This window comes from Paroedura picta, chromosome 1 (assembly GCF_049243985.1).
Source record: "Paroedura picta isolate Pp20150507F chromosome 1, Ppicta_v3.0, whole genome shotgun sequence".
Taxonomy (NCBI): Eukaryota; Metazoa; Chordata; class Lepidosauria; order Squamata; family Gekkonidae; genus Paroedura; species Paroedura picta.
Window position 1 is genome coordinate 150,447,092 of NC_135369.1, and position 14,106 is coordinate 150,461,197.

At 41.5% G+C, this 14,106-nt stretch overlaps 1 protein-coding gene across 3 annotated transcripts in view; it reads left to right on the forward strand.

Annotated features, from left to right (window-relative positions):
* Positions 1-14,106, forward strand: part of LOC143822911 (uncharacterized) — a 123,037-nt gene that overhangs the window by 64,422 nt on the left and 44,509 nt on the right. For all 3 annotated transcript variants that reach the window (XM_077308635.1, XM_077308621.1, XM_077308628.1), the window contains one exon: positions 6,477-6,530. In XM_077308635.1, the coding sequence (XP_077164750.1) occupies positions 6,477-6,530 (54 nt within the window). The remainder of the gene's footprint in view (positions 1-6,476; positions 6,531-14,106) is intronic.

A 14,106-nucleotide genomic window follows, 5' to 3' on the forward strand; every position in this document is an offset into this window, starting at 1 on the left:
CAATTTATTTACCTGCCCCCAATCTAATCCAAACTGATTACTTTCTTTTTGATTGATTCAACCCTATTGAATGATTCAACCCAAAGTGATTACCCCTCCAATTAACTCAACCTATCTACTCTCCCTCCAACCTAATCCAACCTGATTGCCCTCTCCTATTGATTGATTTGATTGGGTGTGATCAGTTTGGGTTGGACTGGTGGTTGGGGATGACTGCCTTAGCATGCAGGCTTTGTTAGCCAGTCCAAATTAATCATGATCTGCCCAAGATGGATTGCATTTCTTTGGTGGTTGAAAGGGCTGCTGCGAACCAGCTCTTAGCATACTTGGAGGAAGCTTTGGTGCTTGACCCATACTATTTGGGCTTCTGTCCTGGCCATGGGTTAGAGACGGTACTGGTCGCCTTGGTAGATGTCTCCAGCTGGATTGGATCAGTTCAGCTGTGCTTGTGATGTTAGATCTGTCATCTGCATTTGATGTGGTTGACCATGAACTGCTGGCACCCTGCCTTATTGGGGCCAGGATACAGGGGACAGCTGTTCAGTGGCTGTGCTCCTTTCACCGGAACTGGACACAGGGGGTTGCAGTGGAGGAGGAGTTATCATGCTCCTTCCATGTCTCCCACAGGGGTTGGTCCTCTTACCCACTCTGTTTAGCATCTACATGCGCCCTCTGGCACAGCTAGTACAATTTATGCATGACACCCAGCTCTATCTCGTCATGGATGGCAGCTGGACCCCTCCTCCGATACATTTCCCAGTTGTTTGGAAGTGGTGGCTAGATACTGTAAGCAGAGTCGCCTGAAACTCAACCCCTCCAAGGTTATGTGGCTGGGTGGGAAGGAGGCAGGTCAGGAAGCGCACCTTACCCACCGTGGTCAAGGTGCAACTTAACATTATGCCTTTAGCAAGTAATCTGGTAAAGGTCTTGAACTCTTCCTTATCTTTGGAGGCCTAGGTCACAGAAGTATCCCAGTCAGCATGCTTCCATCTGCACCAGGTGTAACTACTAGTGCCCTACTTGTCTTTGGAACACTTGGTCACAGTGATACATGCAATGGTCTCCTCCAGATTGGACTACATAGTAGTCATCCGTGACCGCAAATTGCAGCTGGTGCAGAATGCAGCTGCTAGGATCCTCACAGGTACATCTTGGAGGGCCCATATCCAGCCTGTGCTAAGGTAGCTGCACTGGTTGCCAGTTGCGGACCGGATCATGTTCCAGGTTTTGGTATTTACCTTTAAGGGACCTGAGAGACTGCTTGCCTGCTTATCCTCCCCACAGGGCACTTTGCTCTGCAGGAATTTACTGGAGGTCCCTGGGGGAAGTTTGCCAGGCTTTTCAGTCCTGGCCCTAACCTGGTGGAATGAGCTCCTGGGAGAGTTGAGAGCCCTGATCGAACTTGAAGTTCAGCAGGGTCTGCAAGATGGAGTTGTTCTGCCAGGTCTTGGATTGAGGCTGGGGTTGTTAAGCTCTGGGTCCCCCCCCCTTGAGCAAATGAGATTGGTGTGGCTTCCTCTCCCCGCCCCCCCCCCCATGAGGTGATATTCATCTTTGTGAGTTTGGGTGTGTGGGGGGGCTTAGTCAAGGACGACTTGGATTGTCTTATGTTTTTTATGTAAGGGGTTTTATGGTGGGTTTTAATGTGGGTTTTATTTTGTAATTTGTTAACCGCCACAAACCAGTCAACAGGAGTGGCGTGACTGAAATGAAATTATATATAGATAAGCAAATTATTTAATTTAGTTAAATTTAATTGTTTTACATTGGTTGCTTTGTCTCTTAGAAATTTCTGTAAGTGGCTTAGGGTCCCCTTTTGTGAGTCGAAATGCCCTGATAAATAAATATCAATAGTTGCTAACTTCACCGACCATTTGGGGCTTTAAAAGTATTTTCTCCTTACGTCGGAAGGATGTAGAGTAGTTCCTAATTTTGTTAAGTAACAAGTCAACATGACATCTGCAGCATTTTTTCTTGTGGGTTTAATGAACTTTAATCCTGTTAGAACAAGAAAGGTCTTGAATGCTGTTTGCATAGTATTACACAGAGGAATCATCTGTGAAACAGCTTCTGAACAGTGCAGTAGTCAACTGGAACTCTTCACAGTAGTCAACAGTTTTGATGCCTGGAAATAATAGTTCAGGAAATGAGGCAATCCAAAGGCCTACACTGGCCAACGCTTCCTTTTTGTGTGCAAAGGAAACTGTTCCTTAAGTTTTGGATGTTTACCGCTTTGAAATTTGAGATAGACTTTTTAACGTCAAATGAACTTACTCCAATGAGAGTCGTTTCCTTACGTATGCTCCAGTTATGAGATAATATTGGTATTCCACAACAACTGCAAAAGCAGTAGTCAGATTATGTGATAATGTAACACAACAGGAGGAATTTGATTTCATGATGTGTAAACCCTTCACTCCCTCAAATAACGATTCTTGCTATAACTGTTGTCCCTGTTATCAGCTGATAAAGAAGATTAAGAACTGAAAGTGGCAGAGGGCCAACTGTTCTGCAACCAAATGGAACTGAGATAGAAATTTTTCTGATTCTATAGAGTTTCAAAACCAGCCAACCATCCTTCTTCTTAGAGTCTTAGTTGTCCTAATGGGAAGTATATACAACTATCCCATCCATGGGCTTCTTGCCTGTGCTAAAATACTGGGTTTGGTACAGATAAGGGCCTTTAGTTGCTTTAGTTGCTATGAGCCTCTGTGGCGCAGAGTGGTAAGGCAGCCGTCTGAAAGCTTTGCCCATAAGGCTGGGAGTTCAATCCCAGCAGCCGGCTCAAGGTTGACTCAGCCTTCCATCCTTCCGAGGTCGGTAAAATGAGTACCCAGCTTGCTGGGGGGTAAACGGTAATGACTGGGGAAGGCACTGGCAAACCACCCTGTACTGAGTCTGCCATGAAAACGCTAGAGGGCGTCACCCCAAGGGTCAGACATGACTCGGTGCTTGCACAGGGGATACCTTTACCTTTACCCTTTAGTTGCTTTAGGGCCTGCCCCTGACTCCCATGTGCCAGATCTTAATGGAGTATAAAATTATCTCTAACATTCACCAGTATTTTTCCTTCCAAATACATTTAGAGACTGGACCAAGTAGCTGACTGCAGTTAATGTAAGGGGAGGAATCAGTACATTATACAAATATAGTGTTCAATTTTTATTCTTTTTATACATGAGTAATCGTGCACACCGGTGAATGTTATAGATAATTTTATACCCATTAAGATCTGTCTATAAAATGGCTAGTTAAATTGCAGAATCTCTGGATCCTCCCCTCTGATAAGAGACACCAATGAAGTGAGGTAAGGAGCGAGCCAAGGACCTGTAGAAGCATTTTAATTTGGTATCTCAGGCCTGAGCCTATGATGCTGCCTATAGGGAAACAGACCACGGGCCTGTCAAGATACCGTTGCCTGCTGTGACTGGCATCAGTTCTTCAGGATCTCAGGCAGAGAGATCTTTCATGTCATTTGTTACCTGATCCTTTTAACTGGAGATACCAGAGGTTGAACCTGGGACCTGGAAGGCAGAATTGAAAGCTTCTTGTTGCAAGTGAAGAACCTCCCACTAGTCCTCTGTATGTCTTCAGGCCTGTGACAGACATTTGGGAGCGCTAAGGAGAAAAAATGAGAAAAGAAATGCCTTTAATTGAATTTCCTGCCAGCCAGTGCAGCCATGGCTTGCTCTTTACCTCACTTCATCAGTGTGTCTTATTGGAGGGGAGAGTCCAGAGATCCTGCAGCTTAACCAGCCATTTTATTGACACATCTTTCATGCTGAGGAGAACAGCAACCAATACAACTTCTAAGAGACCATTGTCCCTAGCTTGGATGGCAGAGAGAATTGCTGCAAGAGGTGACTTTGAAGAGAAGATTTCTGGGCTCAAGATCTCTCTGTCTTTTTCATTCTCTGTCTGGCTATACCGCTACTCTTCTGAGGCCCATTCCTTATGGTGGCAGCTGCTCCAGGCTGCTGCCAGTGCGGTGAGCTTTCTGTGTCCTCACGGGACACATTTCAGTGGAATATCTGGTGTTCTACTGAAATGTGTCCTCCTGGGAAACACAGTGGTGGCAGAATGGTTCCACCATATCTTGGGGGCCATGGTGGGTTTATTTTGCAGGAAGGTGGGATTGCATAGAATCTTTCTGCAAAATAAAAAAAAATGCCCTGGTCTGCCCTGTGGTGCGATGAAGTACCACAAAGCTGACCGGGACATTTCTTGCCCCACCTGGGCCACTTTCCATGGTGGCCTGCTGCGGGACAGGCTCTGTTGGTCCCCACAGTGGGCTAAGGGACTGCAGATTCTCCCATGTGTCTCTAACCTGGTCCAACTGATGGCCCGATCCACGACAGGCCTGCCCAGCGGCTGCATCATATGGACGCGGGATTTTGCCCCATTTCCATATGACCACACTCTTGGCCTTTTCGGCCCATGTAGATAGGTGCAGCATCTGTTTCTTGTGCCTACAGTTAGCGTGACATAGAAGAAGAAGAAGAGTTGGTTCTTATATGCCGCTTTCCCCTACTCAAAGGAGGCTCAAAGCGGCTTACAGTCGCCTTCCCTTTCCTCTCCCCACAACAGACACCCTGTTAGGTAGGTGAGGCTGAGAGAGCCCTAATATTCCTGCTCGGTCAGAACAGTTTTATCAGTGCCATGGCGAGCCCAAGGTCACCCAGCTGGCTGCATGTGGGGGAGCACAGAATCAAACCTGGCATGCCAGATTAGAAGTCCACACTCCTAACCACTACACCAAACTGGCACTACACCAAACTGTTTAAGTGCTTTGGCCTTAATAGGGGAGCATCAGCAGGATGTTGAAAGAATTTGATTTGGAGAGTATGCTGACACAGGATGTGACAGTGGCCCTTAGTCTAGCTGCCTTTTTAAAAATGGAATTCAACAAATTAATGGAGGACAGTGCTGTCAATGGCTAGTAAGCATGGTAGCAGACTTGAACCTCTGAACATAGTGTTAGTAAATACTAATGCTCAAGGGAGCAACTTCTGGGGGGAAGGGAGATTAGCCTCAGGGCTCTGGGGGCATCTTGTCAGCTGCCATGTGGAATAGAATACTGGACTTAGATGACTCTTACGTTCTTAAGAATGATCTGTTGGCAGATGTTTTGGTTTCTTCACTGTTAGCCTTGTCATGAAGTAGGCAGAGATCTAGGTTTAAGCATTCTGTGAACTTACCAAGGCTCATGTTCAGACTCTTTCCCATGATTGTTTACACCTGCATGTTAGTTCATGTCATCTGGTCCCTAAATGATCAATGGTCTTACCTGATTCTGCTTTTGGTTCATATAATGATTGGGAGGACAAGAATTCCTGCCTTTATTCTACTTTTTTACTATACAGTATGAACTAGTGTGGTCAGATAATTAGTTGGCCAGTTACTCCTTCATTGCATGCTCACTTTTCCCCTTGAATTTTATTCCTTCAGCACTGCTTAGCCATCCTAGGGATTGGTGGCAGCTTTCTGATTTCAGGAATCATTGCCTAATTGAAAATTAAATGCCATTTTACTTGTGAGAATGGAAGTTCACCAGTTAAAAAATCTGTGCCTCCATTCTTCTTGAATGTTTCGGTCCTTTTTAGACCTCCTTGAATTCCTGGATATAACTGCATAGGTGATATCCAAGCAAGATCTGCAGATATGCACTGGATAATTAAAATAATTATTGTGATTGGATTTTGTATACGTGTGTGAGCCTACTTGACTATGCTGTTCATACCCAGTGCATTATGTATGTAAGCACATGTCCTCTAGATTGTGGCCAGCATATTTAAAAAGTACATAGATGGAAAGTATTTTTAATATTTGAAACAGAATATAATTACCCAATTATCACGAAAATTCCGACAAATCAGCTTGACAGGCTGTATGATGACGGGAAATGAGGTGGTAGAATTTGGATGGGGGCAGCAACTTTACCCTTGTTGCCATTCTATTTTCCCCTCTTTCTTCCCTTCAATTAATGCCACCCTTCGCGTGGGGCTGCTGATACCTGGTCTGCTCCTGGGTGACAGTGAGGGACAGTGGTCATGGGTTAGTGCAGGGGTAGTCAAACTACAGCCCTCCAGATGTCCATGGACTACAATTCCCATGAGCCTGTGCCAGTGAACACTAGCAGGGGCTCCTGGGAATTGTAGTCCATGGACATCTGGAGGGCCACAGTTTGACTACTCCTGGGTTAGTGGATGTGGTCCTTCTTGTTCATCCACTACTATGTGATTGTTTAGCCGATTTTACATTAAATAACCCTTATGGTAAGGCTGGCAAAAAATACTTCAGAGTGGTTATTCTCTCGATATATTATAATTATTTTTACTTCTAATAATTAATCTTATTCCTATCAGTTTTGGATAACGTGTAAATCTCATGTCTCTTTATGAAAACAAATTCAAAACTCAGCATCAAGAGGTTAATATTTTTGACCTGATATTTAATTGTATGTCATCCATCTGAAGGGAGAAGCTGGACAGCTGGGTTCTACTGGGCCGGAAGGAAGAAGAGGAGATCCTGTAAGTTTAAAAACTTTGATACTTTTTATGGTTTTTGTGGGACCATCTCTTATGTTTGTAGCTATGTAAAGTGGTAGAATTGTGGAGGTTCAAAGTTTTTTTGTTCCAGGAAAAAAAATCCACACAGAACTTGGACAGTTTACTTCTGCTTTAGAACATTCTTCATTTACTTCACAAATATTACTTCATGGTACGCATGGAGGGGTGATAACTCCTATGGCATCAAGGCCATAACTGAACTTTAGTACTGGGATGCTTTCAATAAACAGTGGCTGCACTCATGGTAGCAGTACAGTAGTTCAAACTGGTATTCTTTGGGCAACCTATACTCTGCATAGCTCTCCTGCAAGTACTGAAAATGTTGCTGTTTGGTGAGATAAAGTGATTCTCTAAATCAGGGGTAGTCAAACTGCGGCCCTCCAGATGTCCATGGACTACAATTCCCAGGAGCCCCCTGCCAGCATTCACTGGCAGGGGGGGTCCTGGGAATTGTAGTCCATGGACATCTGGAGGGCCGCAGTTTGACTACCCCTGCTCTAAATCCATCCCTAGGCATACGCATAACTAGAGTCCACCTGCACTTTCAAGCTTTCTCTGAGCCTGTACCTCAGTTTAAGAATCTGCCCAGCCTTGGTTAGTGCTGAATTACCAAGGTGCAAGATACTTGGGACTTGTGCTTTGCCGAATTTGAAGTAATGTGTTCAAGTTCATGTAAAAAAATGGTTTTAAAAAGGTAAATGAATTGAGTTGACAAATTCTTTTAAAAGAAAAAAGGTATATTTAAATTTTAGTGTAGGTTTTGTTCTTTGGATTTCATTATTTATATGAATGAATATCTGAGAAGTTACCATGTACTTAGTTTGAAACTAGAGTAGGCTGAGGAAAAAGAAATTGGGTCAGTGGAAACATATGATACCTTCTCATGTCCAAAAACTTCTGCTAGTAGAAGACGCTTGAGGAACATGCCTGGACGGCTGTCTACATTTTTGTTCATTGCGCTGACTTCAGCCATATTTGGTGCCAGGAAAATCAGTGTTTGTTTTCCCTATAAACAAACAAAGTTTTGTATCTGCCAGTGAATTTTGGAAATGGAAATCTTTTAATGTCCTTTTTTTAAGGGCTGCCTTGTATTATTTCTTAGCCAGTTTGAGCCTTTTGAAAAACTGGATATAAATCCTGAAAGGTAATTCAGGAGGCTGTCAGGTGGATCTTAAGTGTTTCTTGTTCATGGTTGTAGCTTACAAAACTGGAGCCAGTAGACCTTGGTTTATGTTGAAATATTATGTTTAAAGTAATTTGTTTAACAAACTTTATTTAAAGAGAAGTGCAGAGGAACAGAAAACTAAATTGAGCCAGTTGTTTTATGGAAAGAGAGGTACATACGCATCCTTAATGGGCAAAGAATAGAACCTTTATGGGAAAAGAATAGAAAATTCTAGCCACTAAGATATGCCTTCAGCCCAGGCTTTCTCAACCGGGATTTCATGAAACTCTGCGGTCTCTTGATGGCCCTAAAAGAGTTTCATGAATATTTTTTGAAAAATAATTTGTTAAACATTTATTGTGATATGGCCATATATGGTCAAGTCAACCCACATACCCTTCCCAAAATGGCCAATGATGGGCCTGGGGAGGGTGGGAAGGATGCATGATTGTACCACTTCTTGTGTTTCTTGAAGCCTGAAGAATATTTCAGGGGCTTTCTCAATGGTAAAAAAGTTAAGAAAGGCTGCTTTAACCTATAGGAGCCACACAATGTACACTTGTAAACACAGTATATATTCCAATTCACCTTGCAATTCATCCAAGAGCATGCTGTTATCTTTTGAGATTCTTTGGGAATTCTTATGGTTTTTTTTAGTAATGGCTTGTCCTATAGGGAAAAAAAGCTGAGCCTAACTACTGAGAGTATAAATATTATAAACTTCTATGACTTGTATCCAAAGAATGTGAAGCACCAGCCATTGATGGTAGCAAAAGAGAGGGGCTCTGTGATCTTCCCCTAGTCTGTGCCTCTGTACTGTACTCATTGCTGTCTTCCAAACAATCCTGTGACATTCAAGAGATAGATTCTTAGTAGAAAGGGGTAGGGGTGGGGTTTAGCAGAAAAGACTGTGTCATGAACAGAACTTTCCTGGGAAATCTTTTCCATGTAATTGCTACTAAAAGTAATCATTCTCAACTGTTCATTATTTCAGTGGTGATTGCTGTCCTAATTGATTAATGTTTGATTATAGCTTCTCATTTGAACCCAGCTGCCTAATTGATTTTAGGCCAAAATAAACACACAATACTTGTCCTGATTCCCGCCCCCCTTCCTCAATCACAATGCAGTAAATTAGCTTCCTGTTAAGATGAGTGGCTGGATGCTTCTAAACATTTGTATTTTTCCCTGATGCTCTGTGTTGCTATACCAATTCAGTAGCAATAGTTTACATATTTATCTAATATTGTTATGTTTTATTGTAAATTAATCAACATCATTCTCTATCCATTATACTGTCTACATACGTGACGGTATTTCTTACTAAGTGGAAGACAAGGCTCCATCCAGCGCCTCACACTGGGGAGGAGAATTTCCTTACTGTCAGAGATCAGCCTGGGTTTTTCAGTTGGAAGCAGGGTTTGGGTAGTATTTTAGCTCTGCATATTTTTTCCTTGATTTTTTTTCTTATCCCTCTCTCCTTCAGGGAACTAAGGGGGCTCAAGGACAAAGTTGTTAGAATGCCACCAAAAGTGAATTCTGTCATATAAACCAGTCAGCCCAGCTCTGAATTAAATCTAGAAACCACTTGTTTGTCTTGTGGGCGGTTCATAGTATTTTTAAAACTCACCTCCAACACCACATTTCTAATGATTCAACTGTCTTCCTTCTTCTATGTCCAACTTTTACATCTAGTTTATTATTATTTATTTATTATTTATTTATTTAGATTTATATACCGCCCTCCCCGAAGGCTCAGTGAAGCAAACTAGTTGTAGTGTAGATACATGTTATTGTGGTTATAAAGAGGTTTGCCATATCAAATAGTGATGTTTAGTTTTATGATTCTAGAAGGCAATGGTTGAACTCCTAAGAATCCTTTCCTTGGAATAAAACATGCCTTATTTCTGAGTAGACCTGCTTAGAATTGATCTTAAAGTTACCTAGTAGTTAACGGGCCCTATGAGAAATGCATTCTAAGCTGAAATTTATTGAGAAAACTGTTCTTGATTGTGAAAACTAAAGGATTGGTTCAGAATACAAATCAGAGAATATTGACATACTCCATTTCATTTTTTGTTGGTGACTAAATAACACTTTCTCTGCACAAAGAGGTATAAGTGTCTGCTGAATGGAGTTTTCTTTCCTCACTGTGCTTAGGGCACTAAGGGAGATAATGTCTATCGGGTTTTATCTTTACTGACTGTGTTAGGATCATGCCAGGTTCTTAAAATGGAGCCTTGTTCCAGTGCAGAAGGATGTGAAAGGGAAAAGGAAGACGGAAGGCAGATTAGATGTGACTTCAGCATTAATGTTAGAACCAAGAGCAAAGGCAGACACTGTGATCAATAGATGCCAAGTAAGGGCGTAAAAAAAGCCCTGTTTATATTTTAAATTTAAATTCTTGGACAAAAATATACATTAGTGTATTTTTGCAAAGCTGTGTTTAAGCTGTGCTTGTCTTTTACAGGAAAATCTTTCTCAGCAGAGAGAGGAAAAAGAAACTGAATAGCAGGTTAAGTTCCTTCTCCCTTTTGCCAATGGCAAAATGTTGCTGGACAGAATTAATTTTGCAAAGGGCTTCCCCAAAGGCTATTTTTCTGCTGAAACCAGTGAATCACAAATTATTCCATGCAATTTATTCTAACACTCCCAGAGAGTGGAACCCTTCCCATTTGCAGTGTTTCCAAAGACTTGGTTTACCCTTGGTGGTTTTAACAACTGAAGGAATAATCTGTTTTATATTAGCATTTGATTAGAGACAGGCATTCCTTATCATTGCAGATCTTGCAAAAATTATTTTAATGCTACATATATTGAGCCTAAATCTAATGCCACTTAAGTTGTAAGGTTTAAACTGATTGACTCAGAAGTACTACTCTGGCACCCTGGGAAAGATCTGCCTTTCTAATCTGCTGCCTCCAACTCATGGACTGTTAATTCGCTTAGGTTTCATATCTTTACGTTGTATGTAAAGAATCTGTTTTGTGGCTTTCTAAAACATTTCCAGAAGTTGAGATGGTTTAAAATAAGTGTGAAGCAAACTTGTTAATCTCTCTCTCCCCCTCCTTCCTTCCTTCCTTCCTTCCCTGGAAATCTCAGCCCTGTAAACTGAAATGAAAGTAAGTTATGAAACTGAGAGAAGGATACCAGGAGACCATTGGAAGAATTTTCTAGGCCCTTCAGGGTTTGAGCTAACATTAATTTGTCTTTGCAGCTCCAAGCAAGTGATATTCAATAGGAAAATACTGTTAATGGGGGATGTCCATTTTTTCCAGCAGCCACTAAACCTGCCATGTGTTTCACAGTGTTCCATGCATTAATCATTAACTTTACTGTGTGTGTTTAGGGAATCATACAGATGTCCTATGATCAAGACAAGTTTTGTAATGTTTTTGGTGTAACTGGTAGGAAAATGATGGGTGTTTGAGGAAAGGGACAAATGTTTAACAAGCTTCATCTTGTTTCCTGCTGCCCTGCCAACACTGACTCCAGGAACAAGAAAATTACCAGCCATTGCCACTGGGTACAGTTTTGTTCCTACTGGTCCCCTTTAGTGCTTCTAATCACATCTGCCTACTGTGCAGCCTAACATCATCTTCAATAAGGCTGTAGAACATAGCAAGCAAGACACTTGTCTCTGGATGCTAATGATCACAGCCAGCCAACTTGTTAGTCAGCACAGACACGCCCCTCTACAAGCCTTCCTAATCATGATCTTGGCAAGTAGCTTTTCTTGGGAGACTCTTTGCCAGTTCCTCATAGGCCTGGGCTTGTGTGGTCTCTTCACTGTGCTGTAGTAGCTGATAAAGCAAATTGGTAACCAGTTTTCTACATGGCAGGTTTCCCCAGTTTTGCTGTGTAGGTCCCTCAGCAATGGCCGTCCTCCCCTTCCCTTGGCCACTGGAGCCCTTTCAATTCTTTTTTTAAAAAGGCACTAGAAGACTGTTATATCAGCAACATATCTCTCAATACTACTACTACTACTACTACTACTACTACTACTACTACTACTACTAATTTTATTTTTACATTCTGCCCTTCACTGGCTGGCTCAGGGTTTGTTAACATCAAGTTACTGCCTTCAAAGCCCATCCGTAAGGACAGGCTTTCAGCCTTCCGAGGTTGGTAAAATGAGTACCCAGCTTGCTGGGGGGTAAACGGTAATGACTGGGGAAGGCACTGGCAAACCACCCCGTATTGAATCTGCCATGAAAACGCTAGAGGGCGTCACCCCAAGGGTCAGACATGACCCGGTGCTTGCACAGGGGATACCTTTACCTTTAAGATTGTACACTCCTCATAATTCACTAGAGTTGCTATGCTTAATCCTAAGAGAGGAAGTTTATGAGAAATGGTTTCATTAAAGCCCTTGATAAAGTAAGGATTTCCTAACAGAAAGCAAAGATTGAGGGTATTAAAGGCACTATAAATCCATACACTTTACATGTTTTTTACATGTAAAATAATGTTTAAAAATGTAATATATCATATGGATTTTCATAAGTATGTCTCTAACTCTTCTCTAGTCCTAATGCTCCCTCTAAACATAACCAATTCCCAACCCAAACCATACCTCAGCCAGCCCTAACCCTAATATTTTCCATTATATGAATCCATATTTTAACATAGTTTTACATGTAAAATAATGTGTGTGTGTATATATATTTACTCTTATATGACTCATATATGACTCTTATATGACTCTACTCTTATATGACAGATTTTTACATGTAAAATAAGGCTGGAAATATGTTTACAGCCTAACCCCCAAAATTAAAGGCAATATAAACTTTTACTTTTCACTTTGATTTAATATGGCCTTTGATAACCACATCTCTGTCTTGTTGGTAAACACTTCCCTTGTGACTTGTTCACAGTTTCAGAACCAGGGGAATCAATGAAAGTTTAAACAGGGATTGTCTTCGTTACCTGATTGTACTCCTGAACATGAAAAAGGGGCTTGGTAAAGAGGAAATGTGGGTTTAAAGATAAAGCCACTGTGTCTGGCCTGTTAATATTTGGTGAATGGTTTCCTCCTAAGTTGTCCTTCTTTCTCATATACATAGCCAGCAACATCAGAACTTGGAGTCACTGCATGAATGGCAAAATAGACATGTATTTTCTGCTCTCAGTTTTTTGTGGGGAGTGTCTCTTTTTGAATAGTTAAGCTGGTGACTGAACATCTGCCCTGAATCATGTTTCAGAAGTATCAAAAATGTTTAAAAGCATTTATTTTAACAACTTATTTTTAAAATGCTTGAGTTTATCCTATCTGGCACTTTTCCAGCTAAAATAGAATAAGTCTGGATTTTTGGTTGCCAAGTAATTATGTGATTGCAGGAAAAAGCTTCAGTAGAAAATCTAAGACCATGAAAGAGCTAGTAAATATACACTCTGGGGATGAGATTATTGAGCACATATACCCTCTCTGACTTATAGATCTCTGATAAAGGCTTATAAGGTCATGTACTGTAGGAAGAAGTGGGAGTACCATATAACCAGCTTTTCTAGTACATGGAGTCCCAGGGGCCCTCATATAATATGCTTAAGAAAACACTGGTCTTAGTATGCTGCTGGCAGAGGGATGGAATTTATGTATATCCCTGTACAGTGTGGAGATCACAACAGAAACTGCAAACAAAAAGTATAGCATAAATGATAAATAGATGTTTTCAAACATGCCATATGATAAGGCATTAGAGGTGCCACCAATATGCAGATGACACCTTGTTCTATTTCTCCTTAATACTATATCAGGTGGGCTTGTGGAAATCCTGTATAGGTAAATCCTGGAAAAGGTAATGGGATGGATGAGGGTCAAGAAACTGAGGATCAACTCAGACAATGCAAATCTGGTTCAAAATGTGGTGGCCAGGGTTGGTTACAGAGATTGCATCATCTCTGTGCTGAAAATCTGCATTGCTGGCAGGGGCTCATGGAAATTGCAGTCCATGGACATCTGGAGGACCACAGGTTGACTACCCCTGGGTTAACTCGTCTGTGTCTGGGCACAACAGAAGAGTCACAAGATGGAGGAAGGCCTCTGGAAAGATTGTTGGATCCTTTCCAATGCTGGAAAGATTGTTGGTCTCTCTTTGAGGCGAAAAAGTTGTACAAATGCCTCATTTCTATTGTAATCCAAACTGAAATGGCCAATATAAGCCCCATTGCTTATTTGTTATTTATTAGATTTTGCTTGTTTTCATGGAAAGTTTTACTGATGTTATTGTTTTATTTTTATGCATTTATTAATGTTTATTAATTGTGTTTGAAGCCACTTGCGGGCATACTTGATGAAGAGTGAGATGAGGAAATATTCGTATAGATACTCAGTATTGTAAAATCATTCTGATAGTGTTTGGATGATAG